Source organism: Apteryx mantelli, chromosome 6 (assembly GCF_036417845.1).
Source record: "Apteryx mantelli isolate bAptMan1 chromosome 6, bAptMan1.hap1, whole genome shotgun sequence".
Classification (NCBI taxonomy): Eukaryota; Metazoa; Chordata; class Aves; order Apterygiformes; family Apterygidae; genus Apteryx; species Apteryx mantelli.
In genome coordinates, this window is record NC_089983.1 from 15074086 (window position 1) to 15095675 (window position 21590).

Below are 21590 nucleotides of genomic sequence, written 5' to 3' on the forward strand. Positions count from 1 at the left end.
GTTTTTCACTGTCAAAACAAGTTTTCCTCCAATCACTGAAGACATTCTAGTTCAGAGAAGTATGCTTTAGAGGCTCCTTTAAAGTTTTTCTTTCAGAGGGAATATACCTAAGGAGTTCAGCTTCTCATCATGAAGCTACATGGAGTCATTTTAGGGCACTATGGCCTCTTGAAGGTGGATGAAGACAAGTTCTGATATACAGATAGCAACTGGAGGACCATTCCGAAGGCCAGCTTCTTCAGATTCTGAAGGCCTTATGTGTACTGAAGTTCCCATATGCACCTTTATACATATTAATTGTGGGACCTTTGCAAGAAGAAACATCAGTGAGGTGACTTGGGATTTTTAGTCTGTGCAATATCTTTCATATGCAGAGTAAGAATAAAACAATGTGCATTTTTCTTACTATTTTGAAGCAATGCCAATGTATCAAGTACTGTAGAATGCAAAAAATGAGACACTTCTTTCCTGAAGATCTTAGAGCCATTAACACACAGCAAGGCTTATGAAAAGCTCTACAAATACAAACTGACACTGCACAGGGATAGCTTTGTTTCACCTTCAGAAATTCAGATTTAGTGTCCCAGGCACACAAAAACAAGCCATGCTGATGGCTGCAGAACTTCTAATAGGGGAGTTCAACTTCAGATCAGGACCAGCCTTTTTCTTGAAGGTATATCTGATCAACAGTTTCCTTTCCCTCAAAATAAAGGAGACTTAAATGAGGTCCACACACTCACTAGAAAATGTCACTAAATAGGCCACTGTGACCTACATTCTAATTACACAGCAAGGCAGATATGTTTATACAAGTTTTCTGTAGCACCCAGAGCATGGAGTTCAGTCTGGGCTAACAGCCCAAGGGCAGAAAAGTAGCTGCTGCCATAGTTCAAGATGGCCCTTTCCTACAAAGTTTATAATGTAAATAGGAAATAATGAAAAACATCCCAAAGCATCTTACCTGACCTCCTGTAGAAGATGAACACATATGTTCTTCCTGATCCAAGCAACACTTTTCAGTTCCTCTGAGCTGGCAACACTTCGGCTCCTAAAGAAATCATATGGCACTCTATAAAAGCAATGAGGCCTCTTTGTGATTTATTTGTAAATTGCTCTTTTGATTCTTCCTTTTCAAAGCAGATTTGTTCTGTCACTTGAAGCTGGTCCAGGAGACCCTTTAAACCATAGGGCCCCTAGGACTGAGTGCCTTTTGTGTATCCCTGTACCTTTATCAACAAAGTAAACGAAAAAACTTGAAATGACTTCAGTGGTGCCTGGATCAAGACATCAGAGCTGAAGCAAAGGATTCTTAAGTGCATTGCAAGACATGTAAACCTAAAGTCAGTGGCAGCTCTAAGTGCCCAGCACATGTGAAAACCAAAAGAGGTGAAAACCAGATTTTCCAAAGCCTCAGCCAAAAAGAATTTTCAAATGAAGCCAGATTCCAGGTAGGCACTTCAAGGAGGCTCAGCCTTTTCATGTATCACCAACTGTCCTGAAATAAGAAACACATTTGAAAAGACTGACTTACCCCAGCAAAAGATGTGTAGCTGTCTATAATTGGCCTGTATCCTGTGCAACGGCACAAATTACCTGAAATAAACCACATAATAATGAGTCATAAGAGACCAGGATAAGGTTTGGGAGCACTAGCATCATTAGCAATTGTCTGGGATCAACCTGTAGATATGACATGCTGAAATTTGTGTCTCAAGTCTCCAATAGGCAAAATCACATCTGTAAAAATGTGAAATATTCTTTTAATAGTGATTATGATGTATGATTAAAATGTATTATTTTAAAGGCTATTTCTAGTAATACTATGAATTATTTTTATGATTTTTAAATGAATGTATGTCAAAAATAAAATGATGAAAAGCATCTAAGAGTAAATACCGTGATTAATATGACTACTACTACCACACCACCACTACTACTACTACTACTACTACAGTCCTGAGTTTTATAATGCAATCAAAAATCTACGCCATCCATCACTATCATGTTTTTTTGTGTACAATTAATAGCAGCAGTAAAGTCCCTACTGGAGTTTCTGGCATTTATTTCATAAAGTCAAAAGTTGCTGGGTGGTGGGATCAATTATTTTGGGAGCTATCGGGGTGTTAGGAAACTTGGGGCTAGAAAGTGATTTGAAACTTATTCGCTTTTTGAGGTAAATCTTTCTTGAAGACGAGTTAATGTTTTAATGGGCTAAAATGTCATGTAATCTATTTCCCCTGCCACTGTCTGTTAAAACCTATATCAGGGACTTCACACTGTTGATGGGTCAGTACTTACACTGCAGGTAGAAAGGGCCTACTTTTTCATTATATTCATTGTAACATTCAATTCATATTGCACTATGCTGAGGCTGCTGCTGTAGGATAGATATGAAAACAGTCTGGCCTAAATGCAGGGATTTTCAGAAATATTTAGCCAGTGTTAAATGCTGCTGAGCATCCCATCTAAAGTCTCCAGTGACAACTGTCTTTTTATGGTTTTGAGATGTCCTTAGACACCATAGCTATGACAAAATACCACTTTGAAATATCATCTACTGCTCTTTGAGTCAAACCATGACCTCAGCAATCAAACATTTATCCCTTTATTATACTTCTTACAATTTACCATCTGAAACCTACCATCCAGAGCAGAAATTATCTGCTCCATGGAAGGTTCCAGATGGCTTCTCAGTAAAGCATAAATGGACATCACCATTCCGGGGGTGCAGAAGCCACACTGGGAGCCATGGCATTTGGCCAGCCTTTCCTAGAAAAAAACAGAATGAGAGGCCCTGATTCCAGTGTATGACTTCCCTGACTGGCTGAATAGTCATCTTCAGGTATGTCATCTACAGGCTCTAGGTCAGTAGCAGCATTTTGGCTATACCATCATTAACATTTGTGAGAAAAATGCTGAGAGTGGTCATCTGAAGGACAATATTGCCTCCTAGTTATACCCTCATGACTAATTCCTTGATGTGAGAACAGAATAATGTCCAATTTTCTGTTTAGACATCTACCCACATTGTAAGTATTTCTAACCATGAAGGCCAGAAAACAGAACATCTCATCAACCAGAACTTCAGAGCAGACTAGTTCCAGAGTTAAGAGTCTTTGAAAACAGTATTCAAAGAAGAGAGGATGTTTAGAAAATGTATTTAAATCTATGTGGTCAGGCTGTGCTTTTCAAGAACAACCCACATTTGGGGAAGTACAGAGCTGACCTAATTCAAGGAAAGTCTCTGGCACATAGGGAAAATGCGTGTCTAATTTAATACCTATTAATCTAGTTGCCACCTGAAATCACTCATCCCTTACTGCAACATGTGCAACAGGTTGTCCTCAGTGAGCTGGCCAGATGTCATGCTGGTGCACCAAATGGAACAGACTGATGCTCTTTCTTTTTACCTACCCGCTCTGAAAGCTGGCATCCCATATGGCATATGGAGGGATATCCCTGTGTTGTGGAGAATGTGATATACTCCCTGCATGGCAGTACATTAGAAGACACTCCATCCACGCTCCATATTCCCCTTTTTATACCTCTACAAGGCCAAGCGCAGCCCAGCAATTGCTCTGATAATTCCCAATAACACCTATTCTACACTTCTAAAAAGTAAACAAAATCCAGAGTTCCTAGAATCCCTTCAGAGACTCCTCATTGCACAGACTCACTGCACATTCCCACAGATCCCAGCTTCATTACAGACACAGGTCAGGAAAATCCCATTAGCTCTCTGCACTACACAGTCCAGTGTGTTCTCACCTGAATTGGATGAATCCTGGTTTTTGTGCTTCCAACCCCTTCCACTGTGGTGACAGCAGCACCATGTAGTGAGCAGATGGGGAGCAGGCAGGAGTTGGCAGGATGATGTCTTTGAGGTATAAAGGAGAACTGTGCTGTTAAATAGCTTTGACATGTGGGGCCACAGAGGAGGAAATAAAGGGTATTTACTCCATCTAATCTATAAATGCTCGGATTGAACAAAAAGAGAATGGGAAAAGGAGGTGCAAGCATACAGAATCCTGCACTTTGACTGTAAGAGAGTGCATCCTGTTCCTACAGCTGGTACTTCTTTACAGGCATTAAGCAATAAGCTTTCCTAAATAAAGAAGCAGAGGATTAATTTAAAAAAAAAATAGCATCACATATTTTATTAAAATCCAAAGTCGATAGTCAGACCTGACAAAGGCACAGCTTTACTAAAGAAACAAAGTTTCTAGATCCAGAAAGAGAAAGTAGAACTTCAAGTTTTGCTGTGCGCAAAACCATACAACTATAGTGCAATGCGTTTATTGCTCAAGTCCATGGGAATTTTATCAATGATTTTGTGAAACATCTAGTGAAGACTTATTGACAGTGACTTATCCTCAAATAAAGCACAGAAGAGTCAGGGAGAGGCAAATGATAAAAGGGCTGCTGAAATCTCAAATCATAAACATCCCAATTTTAAAACATCAGCTCTCTAGAAAGTTTTATTTTTGCAAAGATTGGAGAGAAGAGATCTAAATTTGTTACTGTATGATAGTGAGACCAACTTTGTAATTTCTTATATGGAGCCAGGCTATAGGTAAGGCTTTTAAATAGGTACCCCATCCCTTAAAAATCCATCTAAATGGAAAGAAACCATATATTTCCAGTGAATATGAGGTTTTTGGAAAGAGTAATTTACTGTTTCCAAATATCAATGTGAGGATACCGTATCTGCTTGGCAACTGGGTCATATGTGGATATCATCACAGTGCAGGCACCACAACCTCCTACTCCACAGCCATATTTTGTCCCTGAGAGACGGACTGGGAGGGAGAGAGTTAAAGAAAAAAAATTGTCAGCATTCAGAAGTTATTTTTTCTTGATATTCTTCTGAGTCTCCCTTGTTTTATGTGCACATGCAGACATGGAGGGATCTTCTGACCAAATAGCTCCAGAGAAAAGAAAATGGGTATAGGACAGATGGAAAGAGAGCTCAGAAATGAGAAAGATAAGGACAGAGAGAGAAATGAGTGTGAGGCAGACTTCCAGCACAGAGGTTTTCAACCTCTATAGTTAGTGTTTGAAAAAGTCCCAAGAAACTGAAATCAAGACCCTGTAATGGGATATGTTGAACAAACACAGCAATAGGTGCTCTTAGCTTTACTCCTAATACTTTCCTGATCTTTATGCATGATTACCCTTATCTTGCATTTCTAAAGCAGTTCCAGCAGACCTCTGTATGTTTCTACTGCTGCTTCCTGAACATCCAAGTAGTACAGTAATGTGGTACCCAATATGGAACACTATATCCAGGTGCATGCACCTAAATTGTATATGGAAGACTCCTTCCATTAGGTGCCTGCATATAAAAGTTCCACCCTCAAGTCACAATCTCCTCCTCCTTCTGGTGTCTCAGTGCATAATCCATCTGATTTCATCATGTTTCTAGATTCCCCTAAACTCAGTGCAATTTTTATCCACTTGTGCATTCCCACTAGTAATCAATATGTAACTTAATCATCCAATGCTTTACTATTAAAGAGATGCTTATTATTCTACTGAATGTTTGGACAATGCAAGCATTACTACAGCTAATGAAGTATTTCCACCACAGCCCTTCCCCATTTAATCCTCACCTTTAATACTGTTTTGCCTCCATCATGGAAGGCTCTCAGCTGCAAAGCTAAAAACACTTGATTAATTTTATAATCTGCATGACTGATTCTTAGCTGGGATAGTTGCCACTGAAGTCAATAGAGCTATGACACCAGTTAGGAACCTGCCCCCTGAACAGTCTCAACTGACAAAAAATAAAGATAAGCTTACACAGAAATCTTTGAGGGGCTGGAGCCTCAATAAATGATTTAATATGGGAGTAGTTCCACATTGATTTCTTTAATTACTATATTCATCACAAATGCCCTGAAAGGTTAAGTGGTTTGGAGAGCTGTAAAGAAGCATTTGGGCAGAGTTTAGAAGAGTTACACTCATGCACACATAGCCAACCAAGAACAAATACAAGGTGAGTTGTTTTACTGCTACTTACTGTTCTGTTTATGCCGGTTCCCAAAGAAAAATCAAACAAATAATCCCCAATTATAGTAACTTACAGAATTACACAACTCAGAGGCAAAGCTCAAAAAAAGGATACGCCTCTTTCTTAGATAAAACAGCAGCAATTCTTCGGGATCTGCCTGCCTCTCTGTTACCTACGGTATGAAATAAAAAGAGAGATTACAGGTTAGAGAGAGAGCTAATATAATCTTCCCACAAGGATTAACTATGCTGTTGAAATGCTGTGATTGTGAATTAATAAGTGATGTGGTTGTACACCATCTGGATCCTGTCACTTGATCGCAATCTGCAAATAAATAAATGAACAGGTCAGGCAGTATTGGGGAAATACGTCCTATTAAAGTAATAGAAATAATGGTTTATTCAGAGAACTGAAAGAGAAAGGAAGCTAAGTAAGGACAGGGTGAAAAAAAAAGAAGAGAGTCCTTGGGCTAGATCCTTTACTGATTCATATCAATGTTAATCAGAATTCTTGGGGCTGTAAGATAAAAATCAGACCCTTAGTTTCAAAGGCATAGACTTGTCCATGTGAAAACTCCATGGATTTTTACCTCCTTGAAGTCAGTGTTATAGAGACCAAGCAACATAAAGACAGAGGAAAATCTTAGTATATAAAAAGAGCAGGGAGCATATTTAAATATATTTTCAAAGTAGTTGAGTTCTACTGTGTCTGAGTGGAGCTTGCTTTAGCCTTGTCTCAAGAATGTTGCTGTAGCATGAGTAAGCCTCAGTATGCTGGTGACAAGATAACACAAGTTTGAAAACAAGTATTAGGACCCATTACAGCAGAATGAAGGCTGTTCTGCAATACCAGCAGTGTGCTCCAACTTATTCATAGACATATAATTTAAACATAAGAAAATATGAACAAGTTCAGGAATTCATTTGGAATTGCAGAGTGAAACAACTGCAGGTTGTTTTGTGGCATTGAGGGATTAACAGTACTACATTAAAATCCTAGCTTTACCACAGAAAGGAACAAACTGCATTGCAGAAGTTCAGAGCTTCGGAGTATTTTCACCTAAAATGAAGAGGTGGCAATATATTGGCTATTTGGGAGTGCATTTTTCTATCAGTTAAATAACAACAATAATACATGATATTGCTATAGAAAATATAAAATTGTACCATTTGACTTAAACTTTTTTTCAGAGTCTGCCTTTAAGCACAGCTGGTATGTAATGACAGGTAAAATACAACAGACAAAAGAACTGAACCACTTTTTCCTTTATTCACCTAGAATCAGGTTAAAAAAAAAAAAGCCAGTATGCTCTCTCTAAAATATAAAAATATTGACTGAAAACTGAAAAACAGCTCCAGAAAAATACATATCAAGCATTTTTTGGGGGAGAGAAATAAAACTCCATTTCAGCTTATAATATATTTCGGGTGATATGTTTGTTAATAGGAATTCTTATTCACTTGACCTGGAAAGAAACAAAAGGTGACAAAATGTCTTAGAAAATGAAATATGAGGTTTTGGCATCAAGAACAGAAAAAAGTCAATAATTTTATTTTCATCTTATTCTTTTACTAGTGACCTAATTACTTCCACCACATTGAGTTTAGAAGCACATTAGTATGAGATTTTAGTAAATAGCTAAACTAATTATAATTCTAAAATTTGTGTGACATGAAGGATAACATAAAGTCACTGAGGCTATGTAAAAATTTTTGATCTTTATGTGTACCTAGAAACTACTGAGCCAATGTGAGCCCCTTTATGTTAAGTTACACAGAGCTAAGATTTTGAAATTTCAGAGAATTTAATGCTTAACTGTGATTCATTTCAATGGAAGTCCTAAGGCTTTCAAAAGAAATTTCAATTGTGATTCAATTTCAACGGAAAGTCCTAAGACAAATTTAAAATTGACCCGAACTGAAACCATAAAGCAACCCAATTCACAGCATTCACAGTAAAGACACAGGGTAGAGCTAGGAATAATCCATGAGTCCAATTTGGTAGAAAGTGAGGTTGCTATAAGGAAGATTCTAGGCAAGAGACAACTACCCATGAATGAACTGCTGCTCCAGAATAACAGCTTTCCTGTTTTGAATATAAATAGCAACCATTTCAGCAGCACCCTTCAAAAACAATGCACTTAAAAACTTACCTTCCTGCCATTCACAAAAAAGACAAGCTCATCTGATTGTAGGGGATAAGCCATGCTGTTGCATTAAAATCTGAAAAAATAAAGCATTACGCACCACTGGGAAATTAATGAAATGCTATATGCTCCTTAAGGGCAACTGAGTTTGCTTAGTATCCCGCAGAATTTATTTTCAGACTAAGCATCAAATGAACACAGGGAGGAGCCAGCGTAGAGTATGCAGTTACTCAACAGTTACTATATTTTCACCTAGTACGGCACCAGTCTTGCTACTCCTACACCCTACTCCAACTCTTCTCTGGTGAGCTGAAATAATCTGGAAGGAATTAGCCCAACTAATGTAGAGGTCTGTCTGCCACCTGCCCAGAACTGGCCCAGCCTCAACAGTTCAGAACTTAGCTCCCACCTAGCCCAATTGCTATGCTAGAAACAAGGGTGCCTCTGCTAAGTCCCCTGCGGAACCCAGCCTAGTAGGAGCACTCTGAGCATGCCAAGCCTGCACTGCCAGGGTTGTCATCTCTACGAAATTCAGTGATGGCTACTGTAATTAAAAATGGTAATGATGCCACTTCCCGCTTTTATATCAAAGTGTAGTTTTAAGAACACACACTTCAATCCCCCCTTGGAGGACGGATTCAAACCCAAATCGCCTTCATGTTGATAGTGTACCCAGAATACCTGGCAACGAACTAGGTGAAACAGGAGTACTTTCCACACCACTCAGTGCCTTTTATGCAGCAAATAATTTGGAATTCACTTGGAAAGTCTGAAAGCTTAACTCTGTAACATAAGTGATAGGACACTTACCTATGATTGCAGACTTCTGGGTTTAAACTACAACTCCCAGGCCTATTTTTGTGTATTATCCAGTAACTGATGAATGTAGAATATGTAGGAATGCCTGAAGCTAGAACCCAGGATGTGCAAGAATACCCAGTTTTGTGGGGTGTCAAATGCTAAACTACAGAGCCATTTTAGCCTTTCACTAACCTGAACCATCTAGATTTTTTTCCTGCACAGTGACCAAGTTTTAACAGAATCAAGATTGCTACTACACATACATTTAAAATTTCCTACTGGCTATCTCTATGCTCTCCCAGCTCAACAGTCTGGCTGCTCTGGATGCTATCAGGAAATGACCATACTCTAGATGTGCTAGATATTTAGAGATTGGAATCTCAAATATTGGTTTGGGATTTTAGATTCTTATCCATTATTCTGGATTTGGACCCAGGAAACAAGATCATTAGTTCCAAAATGCTTTATTACAGCTGGCCTTTATTTTTATTTAAAAGTGGATTTATATGCATGACTTTCAAAAGCCTCCATTTTTGTATGGTATGTCTTTGTTTCATTTACCATTTTTGTATGTTACAACAAAGATTTCTTTCTTCATTTAATAAGTGAGCCAGTCTAGGTTTGCAAGACAAAGTAGTCAATCCCACATCTTTTATTGCACCCCCTTAGAAGGAAAGAAAATGATTCTCAACAGTTATGCTGCTTCTTTTGTGTTTTAGCCTCTAATGTATGTCTGAGGCCTACCATAATGCAAGTAGTGAAGAGACATCAGACACTAGGTTTTGTAGGCAAAAGCCATAACAGGTCCTGCCAACCATGGCAGCATGCATCCACACATGTAGGCAAAACAATGCAGGTTCAGAGGCCTAAGAAGAGAAAGAACCAGATCCAATACTGGACTTTGGCAGTCCAATATCTAATTTTCAGAGTACCAGGACTTCCAGATCAGAACCTAGTACTTACATTAGGAGTTTAAGTTTCCCTTAAAATGGGAGTGCTGAGGGTGGGTAGTTACATAAACATTCTTTTAGAAAGAAAACTAGTAGGCAAAGTTCTCCACCATTTTAAGTGTGGGTGTTTCTGTACAGTGCACATTAATGTGTCAATAGCTACCCAATATGCTAGTGCCTACAGAGCCCTAAACCTTTTGCTTGTCCAGCCACTTGAGTCTGTACATTTCTAACAACATTAAAAAATGTAACAAAAAAACCCTCTTCACTACTTGTCAATTCCAACTTTATTTCATAATATCTCATGTAGTCACAGTGTCATATATCAGGATGTTTAATTGCTGATAATTCTAGATTCCATGCAGGTTTTTTTTAATACCTAAAAGCCAGGAGACAGCTTAATATGTTTCAGTCCAAAAAACCCCAACAAGCCATGTTTGGTACATGTATAGATTTTTACCGAGACAATAAGGTAACAGTGCCACTTATAATGAGGTGGAAGGAGTCTTTGTTAATAATAGCTTAGAAATACTATAAAACAGGCATGTGATCTGCACTGCAAAAAACAAAGTGCAGTTCCAGTGCACAACAGCACTGGCTAGAAATCCTTTCCAGAGACTGTTTCATCCAGGCTCCTGTTCTCAGCACACTGAACTCCATGTGAATTTTTCCATTAAAGTTCAGAGGCTCTGGGCTAACTCTGTGAGAAAAAGAAATCCTCCAAGGGAAATAAGAGCAAAGTGACTCTTACAACTTTTGGGATAAATTCATCTCCTGTTTATGCAGGTCAGCTACAACAATTTTCCTGGCATAGGGAAAGAAAATTAGAACTCATTTCTTGCATGTTATTATCACAAAGATGTCTGTGCCAAAAGAATCAAGAGCAGCTTTACTACAAATTATTTCATCACCTTTGTAACCAAAAAGGGACTGAATCCAATGAACAGGGTTCTGATCCTTCAACAGACAAAAAGATCTTTGCACAGACACTCCACTGCAAGACTCAAATCTAAATTAGCAAATTAGCTGATACCTTTCAAAAAATCAAATATCATATCAAGTTAAAGCTTAACAAATATCAGTAAGGTATCTAACGTACCTTGATAATTCACCCTAACTTTCTTCTCCTGCAGCTGCATTTGAGTTGATCTTTCTGGGGCTGCTGTGCAACAAAGCTATTCAGCAGATCCTTCCTGTGGACTACATATGCTTCAAATGCAGATATGTTTCTAGTAATTAAATGCAGTAAAGTACTTTAAAGTACTGTAATGAATATACTGGAGGGAGAATGAGGATAAAGGATAGAAGATGTAATACACTTTTTTTTTTATAGATGGAGCATATATTCGGAAAATGAGAAAAATATTTTTTTATCTGTGTGTTGATTATTGTGTATTGAGGCAGTAAAACAGTACTTTCCACTGTATTCCATTCAGATCTTGTGCACTCTTTGGTGTGGCATTCACACAGAAATGGCCAAAGGAGTGGAGGAAGCAGATCCATCATCTGTCATCTAAAAGAAAAAACAAAATTAAAAGAGTGACCTGTTAATACTATTTGACCAGCTCCCAACACTGTCCCTACCACATGCCTCCAAGGCATTCTGAAGTCCCTCAGCGGAGTGTTCTGCGGGAGATAGATGGGAAATACCCACAGAAGGTGGCTACAAGGAAGGTCAGTGACAACTGGGATCAGGGCTGAACGTGGATGGAGAAGCATGGTCTCTGCATTGGTGGACCTCACCTCCAGCAAGCTCCTGCAATGAGAACTGAACTTCACAGAGCTACTGATTTGAGGGCCAGTGACTCCCCATCACAGAAATACTAGCTACTGGGAGCAATCTGTGAGTGAGAACCCAAGAGTTTCTACAGCAGAACCTCAACAGAGGTTCAGGGCACAGTATGGATGTATATACTGCCAAGGACCTTGCTTCACAGATTTTATGGCCTAAATTAATACCCTCACAGAAAAAATGGCAATAGCAGTGGGAATGTGGCTACAGTGAACAGTAGCAGAAAAGAGGGAATCAGGAAGATAAGCATTATTACAAGTGTATTAGCTTGTTTGTTTTTCTTCTGTATCCTTTTGTTAGTTTTGAATTAATTATTTTTCTCCTAAGGAGTAGTGTGGGCATAGCAAGGAGTACCAGAACGAGGTGACAGTGCCAGAGTGCAAGCCACCTGTGAAAAACACCTGGTAGGGGGTTGAAGCTGCTTGGAGGCTGATCTAGCATCCATTGCATGCTGCTAATAGGAGTTATTTAAAACTCTACGGGATTTGACATACAGGAGAAAAGGATGATGCTTCAGGCAGAAAGGGGACTGTAAAAATGATGGAAGTTTCAAGGAAAGCACAGATTATACAAAATGAGGGAGATTCTAATGCAATGCTTGAATGGCATTTGCTGGAATAGCTTGTGTGAGTGAGACTTGTTACTGGACATTTGAATTTCAAGGAGCGGGCAGCATGATATTGCTGTCTACAAAGCATGACAATCATTACACTATAAAGTAAGGGTCCCAAAAGGAACAAGCTCTGTCTCCCCAGAGATACTTAAACAGACCCTTCCCCCACCTTCCTATTACCATCTCAGTAAAGTCATCCGCACAGGCTGCTCGTATTTGTTCAGGGGTCAGAGGGCTGTTCAGTGTGAAGGTCTTTTTTAATTCTCTTTCATTCCTCACGCTAGTCACTGCATCTCTTAAAGCGAAGAACACAGAGCATCCCAAGAACAGTCCTGCCTCACCTATCCCCTGAAAGAGAACAAAGGAAGCCAAATAGGTGTAGGTTTTGATCAACTGAGAGGAATAAATGTCATTTCAGTATCAACTGAAAAGCTTAAAAATCAGTAAGTTAAGTGCTTCATTCTTTAATAAGGAAGCTTTTCTTAGATTCAGTGGAAGCAGGCTTATATCACAGCAAGTCTTACACTGCTAGCTGATTACTGGGATCTAAAAGGTTGGTTTCAGGTATCAGCTATTGATTTTAGAGTCTTTTTGACTCCTCACTAAACTGAAGTAAGACTAACTGGCAGGTAAAATCAGAACAATCCAAACCCAGGTACAGGTACGATTAAGAAACAAAGCCTGAACTCAAACTAATTCCCTGAAGACAAACAACACTGACCTCTGTGAGTTCGATGTCCTCTCACTGTTTCAAACATGAGATTTACATTTGCTCCTTATCTCAAACACAGATCAAATCTACCCTTATTCCATAGTTCTCTCATTGCTGAGGTATTGAATATTTTAATTTGTTTTGGATCTGAATATTGCAACTGAATATTACTTTTCTGCTTGCTAAAATCTGAGAATCAAATGTCTTTCTGAAACATGCTGCCTCAAGACAGAATCACCCCTTATTATGGTGTATTTTAAGGGTAATTAAAGGAGGTATGTTCACAGAGGAGGATAAAAGTTCTGTTTGAGGGATATTAGTATCAGCTCTCTAGATCAGTTCTAGATCAACTATAAAACTACTTCACTTAGACAAGACTTTTTTTTTCAAATAAATAATTTGCTCGTTATTATCAGGACAGCTTAAAATAATTTTAAAGGACCTATTTGTTCTTAAATAAATTTCTCTTTAAAATATATTTTTTCCTCCTATAGTGCTGCTTTATTTTACTGTATTCTAAAAGCATCCCTAATATCTGAAACAGCTGCAAATTTGCAGAATTACCCTAATCTTGATTTACCATTACTGCTTATATGCAACTGGCCAGAATATTTGCAGATGTAAACTGAAAGAGTGATTATACCAGCTGAATATTTGACCCAATCTCTCAGATAAATACACACATACACTCCTATTTTTTATTGCATAATACATACAGTTAAGCTGCACACTCTCACTGTTACTAAGATTTCTTTAGCAATTTCTTGGTTGTTTTTATTCTAACTCTTCAGTTTGTCACATTTTAAAGGTATAGCTTTAAATTCAGCTTGCACCTTTTGACCCTTTTTATAGTCTGTTATTAAAACCCTAACATTACCACTTGCCAGCCATGACAGATATGCAGCAATATCCCACATTATATCATGTCACAGCAGCTTCCCTGATGTCATAAAACAAATGTGTGGATACCTATTTGAAGAAATGTTAAAGAGGAGAAACTGGAAGCTTATATGTGTTTTATATCAATATAATTACTTTGACTGCCCTGGGATTAAAGAATCAGGCCCTGTGATGGTTTGCTTACCTTGGATGCATAGATGGCATAAGGATTTTGGGAAGATGACAGCAGGGAAACACTGAACTGTTCTGGAATATCGCAAATAGCAGGAATTTTATACTGATCTGGACCCCGTGTATAGAGGACTCCTTCTGGAGAGTACTTTAATTCCTCCATTGTGTAAAGTCCAATGCCTTGAACAAAGGCACCTTCAATCTTTAAATTAGAGAAGAAATAACATTTACCTTCTCATATTTGGTAAAATGGGTACAACTTTGGCAAGAACTGATTCATATCACCAGCTATTAGAAGACCATTTTCTTTCCTGTTTGACTACAGGAATTCCTGAACCTTTTGGGGCTACCATGATGGGAAAAGGTTTCACACTCCTCTCTTATACCAGGCAGAGAAAAGTGCATTCCTGATCAATTGAAGAGATCTGTGGACCAACTTGCAGTGAAAAAAACTTGTTTCCTTCCTATAGGTGGGAAGGCAGGTCATGTAACAGGAGAATTTGGAGACTGTAGATCAAAAACAGGATTTAAGTCTAGCAGATAGTGGACATACATACATACATATATAGTATGTATACACACACACATACATATATATATAGGAACTACTAAAGATTGACAAGAAAGATCATGGGTAAATTTCAAGCTTCATTGACATCTATAGGAGCTTTGAAACTGACTCAAATGGGGCAAGACTACAAGTAAAGGACTTCATAATATGATTTATGATCTATAACATTATCTAGTAAGAAATTAATGTTGTCTGAATTAATAAGGTAATCTTCACTTCAGATAAAAGACTCATCAGTCTAACAGAAATAAGAGAGCAGAAAATTCTTGGCACATACCTGTCCTATATCCACGGCTGGATTTATGCTGCATCCGACATCCATAACAATGTCTGTTCTGAGGTTCTGTCAATAAAATTCAAGTGTATATTACTGAAAGAGATGCATGGGGTAGAGGCATTAGAACACATTGTGGGTTACAGTTGGTATTCAGTGGGATAATATATGATAAAGAGAGGCCCCTTCTGGTACACAATTTAAAGTAATCTCCAATAGCCCATTACAAGTAAAATGGGCTTGTGTCAACTCCAGTGGAATTTTAGCCAGAGCCAGTCCTGCCAGATTTTTTCCATTGCACAAGAAAATTCCCACAGAAATAAGTGCTATGTCCGTCAGATGGTATGTGCAGGATCAGAGGATTATGACATCTAGCTATCTAGACGGTCAAGAGCCTGGACATAGAATATGGAGCTCTGCTGTAATTTGTCTGCTGGCAAAACATGGAGAGAACAAGTAGAGAATATGTCATGTGTCTTCCATAATCCAAAAGGGGAACCAATGCAACATTAACACAGAAGCGCCAGAAGCTGGTTAATGGTGCACAGCTTTCATTCTGCTCTACCTGCAATTTTCATTTACAATGTTGATATTTTTACAACCATGTGAACACAGGTGACTTCTTAATGCAGAACCTGAATGGCTGTTGGAGCATCCAGTAATGCAAGCAAGTCTAGTGAAACCTCATTTACATTATTTCCAAAATTTATGAGACACACATTTTTTTTTACCTTGTGATCTCCTGTTAAACAGTTAATTTCAACCTCTGAACAAGCAGCTCCATAAAGAAAATATGTGAATGGCTGTCCTTCCCCTTTCTCCCAATCCATACTTTCATTGTAACCTCTGGTGGAAAAAAAAAGTCCACAAGAAGAAACTAATGAATGTTTGCATTATCATCATAAAGTAGGTGAGCAAATTAAAGTTTGAAACTACTTCAAGTGGAATCTAAAATAACAGGTCAGAACCCCAGCAGGTAAGTTCCATAAAAGCCTACAGAGAACTGGTAATTCATGTTTGATGGAGCTGGTATTTATACAGAATTTAGTAGACAAACATGCTATTCCAGTTCCAAAAAGTTTATAATCAGCAAAATCACAGAAATATTCTGGAATGAAAAACTTCAGGAAAAAAGGACTGTGAGACTCCACTGAGAAAGAGCAGAGCTATCTTGTGGGGATTGTCTTTTAACATTAAGATAACTGTGTCCTACAATAACTTGCTGTTATGAATAAATCCACCCCCAAAAGTATATACAGTGGGAATTTTCTGAGGCTCCAGAGGCAGAAAGGTCAAAGCAATGACTATAAAACTAGCGCCAGTCAGCAGCCCCACTCATCTTTATTGAAAACCACCCTTCACGTGAACACTAAGTCCCCAACTATCTTCTAATTAGTGATGTTAAAAAATTACCATGAGCTTTTTCTTAAACTCAGTCAGATATTTTAAATTCTCCTTCTTCTAAAGAAAAATGGTAACCTTATTACCATAAGGTTCAGATCCAGATTCAAATGGATCTAATTTTCCACAAGTGCACCTGGCTGCCGTATACAGGTGTGTGCTGGATAAGGTTCTAATGCTGTCACTCTCTTTTCACCTATTGTGCAGCTCAGTGTGACCATGTTTGTGAAGCAAAGAAAAGTAAATAATTTATAGTACAGCAATACTTACAGTTTATAGCAATATAGCTTCTAGGAAATAAACTATAACCCACTTGGCACACCTACTGCCATTGGCAGCAGTTACTTTTTTGATGCTTCCCAGTTTGTTCATGGCAGAATCATGGGGCAGGGATGAGGAAATATTCTCTTGGTCCTTTCTAGTGCTATGAATTAGCACTTGAACTTTATACTACAAACTCCCAAATATCAAGAAATTACATAAAATATAAGCTGAGCCATTAAAACAAACAAACAAACAAACTATTGGACAGGATCTCCTATCCACTGCATAGGTTATCTTCAGAAATCAGTCCTGGTATTTATACTTTCTAATCCATGAATGTTTAAGGGACAAAAATACATTACCTAAAGTAGCCAGTAGCTGAAAGACTCACACTCTGTTTAAAAGCTTCTTTAATCTGTAAAATACAGCAGTGTTTGTGGTACGTCAATGATTCAGGAAAGTACACATCAGAGAAGTATTTATTTAAAAAACAAACTATAAAAAACTGGTAAAGAAATGTAGACCAGTTGAGTTAACGATGTTTAGCTGCACATGTTGCCTAATACTGCAGAACTAAGCCACCTTTGGAGGAGCAGTGTGAACTCTTTTTGGTAATGCAGTAATGAATAGACCTGTCAACAATGTTGTTCTTGCAGAATCTTTATTGCTGGCAGCACTGGAGTCAGAAAAGGCTCTGCTTGATTTTCCTGTTCAGTTCAACAGAAATGGGCGTCTCTGTCAACTGAACAGATCTGGTTGATAAATCACTGAGATAGAAGATCTACATGACCTTATGTGCACAAAAATCACAGCTGACAAGATAAATGCTCTCTGCAGTATTCTTATGCCAGTGGCTTACAAATGACAGTATGAGGTCCTAAATCTATTCCCTCTCAGTGACTCTCATGTCAGATTTGCTTAGATTACAAGTCAGAAAGTCTTTTTTAATTATTATTTTTAGTTAATTGTAATTTATTGACTTTGCAAGGATATAAAATTACCTCCCTACATGGATTAACGTTCTTTCTTAGGTCAGCCATTTCTGCTAATATTTTGAGTGTGACTGATTTATCCAAATTAATTTGTTACCCATTAGAGTAGAACTGTATTTTATCTTTGCATACATAGCTGTCAGTTATCTAGATGTCACAGGTATTACAATGTTAACTGTTACTGATAAGAATAAATATTTCCAAATTTAATTTATATTTTCACAGTTATTATGGTATTTAATCCTGTGAGAACCACCACCCTGGTGTACTGGATCTCTAAATGCCTCATGGCAGGGATTATTGTTTTCATTAGACTGTAAATCACAAAGCAGTACTGGCTAAACAGAAGTAAGGAACAGGCTCTTCTTTAACATCTGAGCATGCAGGGCTCGATTCTCAGCCACACCTTGATAAAATATGTTGCTAAAAATAGCAGATATATGCAGAAGGCTTTTAGTTAAGAACATTCAGTTTCTAGCTGTAAAACTCTAATCCAGTTTCAAGTGGGCACGAGATAGAGTCTATTTCTATGAACAGTTTTAGCACTATTTCTGTATTATCTTATTCCAAAGGTGATTATTATATAACTAATTACAGATCAGAACAACAGGAGCAAGGATTCCTGCTACCTTTTTTTCAGTTCTGTAATACACTGCATATAGAAGACAGATGGAAGGAAAAGGTTGAGAAGGCTTTTGTTTATTGATTTGGTAAAAAATAAAGAACAGCCATGTAGGAAAATTGACTCTATAGAAATACCCTGGCAATCATTTTGCAACAGCTTGTCTGCAGGTAAATGGGAGTGGGTCACATTATTATACAAGCTGTTATTTTTTGTATATTAAAAACTTCAGCAACTCCGAATGTGACTTTACAGATCACTTCCCCACCTTTCCCACTAGAAATGACCTGGGTATTGTTTGCCACATACCTAAATCAAGCACCTACATGCTGAATCAACCTGTTTCTGCAGCTTTTAGCTTTATTAGGCTGAGAAGACCAACAGACTACAATACGTGTATCACAGTCACTGCAAGCACACAAATGTATTCAATATGATTCACATCTCTTACCCAGTCATTCCAGGTGCCTTTTGGGTTCTTGTTGATTATAGGCTGTAGGCGTTTTAGAAGAGTTTGGCAAGCATCCTGTTCAGGAGAGAAGTTGGGAGAAAATAACACAAATTAACAAAGATACGTTTGGTACTATTTAGTACTTATTCAAAATGTCCTAGTTGGTACTTATTTAATACGTCTTACTGTGGTCTTGGTTTTGAAAAAGCATGGTAGAAGGTGTTACTTTACCTACATAAACACAAACCTTATAAGGACTTAAGTTATAAGGGCTGGAATCAGTCTGAATCAGTAAATTTAGAACAGGGACAAAATATGGGATTAGTATAGGACTAGTCAGTTGTTTCTGTTAGACGAAACAAGGATTTAGTCAAACATCTAAGCCTTTGGGGAAAGTTTGGATTATATTTTGAAAACTCATAAGTACCATTACTGAGAAATTGTCAACAAGCGATGTTTCTTCTTGGCAATCTCCAGTGGTATTATTGTTAATCTCAAACTGTGTTCCATGGGATCTCTAACGCTTAAATTTTGGCAGGCATTAAATACCACAAGGAATAAGGAGTTGTGTTAAACTGAATACTGCTCTTTACCTTCACAGCCATTCCATTGACATCTGTCCCAGCAGATCCCACTGAGGCACAGGCATTAGGAATAGTTGTTGTGCTCGTTTCACAAAAATGAATACACGACATGGGGATATTCAGCTCCCGACTAGCAACCTGTTTCAGAAAGAAGAACATATCCGCATGTGTTTCAGGAACATTCCAAACATTCCAACAGTTCTCCTGTAGCTGTTAAAAGTCAGCAGTACTAGCAGTTTCTCCAGGTACTTTTCCAACCTCCAGCTGTAGTCATTCTGCTGAGCCTGTCAGTACAGAGGCAGAAAAGGAGGACAGTGTTCCACCTGGACTCAGACTCTGAATTGAGACTCTGGAGACCCACATTAAGTTCCTGATTTTGCTGCCGACTTCCTGTAAGACTTAAGGAAAAACATGCAGGCCCAGATGCAAAGGGTTCATTGACTTGGTAAATGTCTTTATAGATCTGTGTCTCAATTATCCATTAAACAAAGATAATAATCTCATCTCTTTAGATTGTATACTAATCTGGACATCAACTCTCTTTTTTACAAGTTACGTGGGGCCAGCCCCAAAAAAACTTATTTCTAAGAAGCACTTCCATGCACTTTGTAATAATAAAAAGTAAACAATCTGTTTTCTTTTCCTGTTGTCCCTATGACTCTTAATGAAAGCACCTTTGCTTCCTAACGCTATAGATGCAAAGAACCAGCAGCTATGCTGGTTAAAAGAAATTGTTCTGTGTGTCTTGCTTCAGCTGCTACAGTAACCAAGAAGAAAACCTTCTCATTGTTCATCTGCATGACAGATAAAGCACAAGGTAATATTTGTTCTCAGGTACCTGGATCATTTTGGTATGAATACCCTGTCCCATTTCAATTCCACCATGTGTCAGAAGCACGGACCCATCAGTATAAATATGAACCAGAGCAGAAGCCTAAAAAAAAAAGAAAGAAAGAAAAAAAAAAGATTAATTTGTGAGAAATGTGTTGTATAAGGTAATGAGATGATGGATCAAAAGTGAAAGCACAGACTTTTGAAGCGTATTTCAATTTTTCTGTTCAATGTTTTTGAACAGAAGGCAAAATTTTGAATGCTAGTCCCTCTTCTTCCTCTTCACTGAGCTTCAAAAGGAAAAGATGCAAATCTTTGGATGTCTGCTTTTTTTGCTCCTAGATCCTAAAATAAAGCTAGACCTGGCAACTGAATCTTGGTGGTTCCAAAAGAGGCTGGAGGACCTCCCTGATTAGTGGCTGTATATGCAATTTGCTGCAAGTTCTGATTTCTCTCTTGTCGAAGTTTGTGAGCTTTTGGACACAGGTTTTTGGACAGCATGAGTTGGGCAGGCTATCAATGCTAGACACAGCAGGAAAGTTCTGAATGGGATTTTTCTCCTGGACTCAGCTGGAAGTAGCACTATAGATTACCAGAGGCCCTGTGAGTTCAGTCGTGAACAGAGACAGCCAGTCACATACAAGACAAGCCAGTCAAACAACTAATTTTCAATTGATAAAATGTTGTCTATCCCAAAAGCACTGAACGCCTACATTAAAAAAATACACAGACCAAAAACACCACTGTCCTCCTTTTCTTCCCTAAACTTACTCTTTGATGACATGAAAGTATTACGTCTATAAGAACTGCCTTCAATAGCACCCCCGTGGCCAGTAAAAGCAACCTTGGAGCAATTTCTAGAACGGACAACTTATCCAATGAACGCTTTGCCATCAGTCCTCAAATACTCTTCATGAAAGTCCTTCAACTGGTCTATAACACATCACAAGAGATGGGGCTGGCCTTTAAGTAGTCAGGGCCCAAGCTGCCTAAGTTCTGAAGACCAAACAACTTTGATTTCACCTTGAAGAGAGCTGGAAGCCAATGTAGCCTCTAGGGAACAACTACTAGGATGAGGATAATTTTCCAGGAGTTGAAAGATAAAACTTTTGCTTTGTATTCTAAGCTAAAGCAACTGTAGTCATCTACAGATGAAAAGTTTAACTCACTTATTCTTTAAAGAAACTAACCTGAGAAAGATAACGTGTGCCTAGGCCAAATGGAAACTTCATCGGAACAATGGCAATCCCCTTTTTCTTCCAGTAATTTTGTTTGTTAAATTCCTTGATGGCTGTTTTCCTACTGTAGTATGCAGACTTCTCCATACATTCATTCCAACACCGTATCAAGTTTTGTGGATCAAGCTCTTGTTTGAAATGTGTCTGCTCATTCTCCCTGTACATGTTTATTTCCCTAACCTGAAATACGAAAATTAACAGAAATCACATAATCATTTTAAAATCCCTCATTTAGAGGGACTAATAGACAACAAAAAGATAACT

At 38.2% G+C, this 21590-nt stretch overlaps 2 protein-coding genes across 2 annotated transcripts in view; both read right to left on the reverse strand.

The window, feature by feature from the left end:
* LOC106492373 (aldehyde oxidase 2-like) overlaps positions 1-8219 on the reverse strand; it is a 47710-nt gene extending 39491 nt beyond the window's left edge. The window contains exons 1-7 of the mRNA XM_013952177.2: positions 8166-8219; positions 6128-6185; positions 4703-4799; positions 3769-3877; positions 2643-2769; positions 1532-1593; positions 962-1048 (exon numbers count right to left, since the gene is read on the reverse strand). Coding sequence (XP_013807631.1) covers positions 962-1048; positions 1532-1593; positions 2643-2769; positions 3769-3877; positions 4703-4799; positions 6128-6185; positions 8166-8219 — 594 coding nt within the window. The remainder of the gene's footprint in view (positions 1-961; positions 1049-1531; positions 1594-2642; positions 2770-3768; positions 3878-4702; positions 4800-6127; positions 6186-8165) is intronic.
* A 3123-nt stretch (positions 8220-11342) lies between these two features.
* LOC106492369 (aldehyde oxidase-like) overlaps positions 11343-21590 on the reverse strand; it is a 42809-nt gene continuing 32561 nt past the window's right edge. Inside the window, 10 exon segments of the mRNA XM_013952170.2 lie at positions 11343-11423; positions 12496-12663; positions 14112-14300; positions 14947-15012; positions 15675-15789; positions 16971-17023; positions 18674-18748; positions 19267-19395; positions 20096-20191; positions 21279-21506. Coding sequence (XP_013807624.2) covers positions 11343-11423; positions 12496-12663; positions 14112-14300; positions 14947-15012; positions 15675-15789; positions 16971-17023; positions 18674-18748; positions 19267-19395; positions 20096-20191; positions 21279-21506 — 1200 coding nt within the window.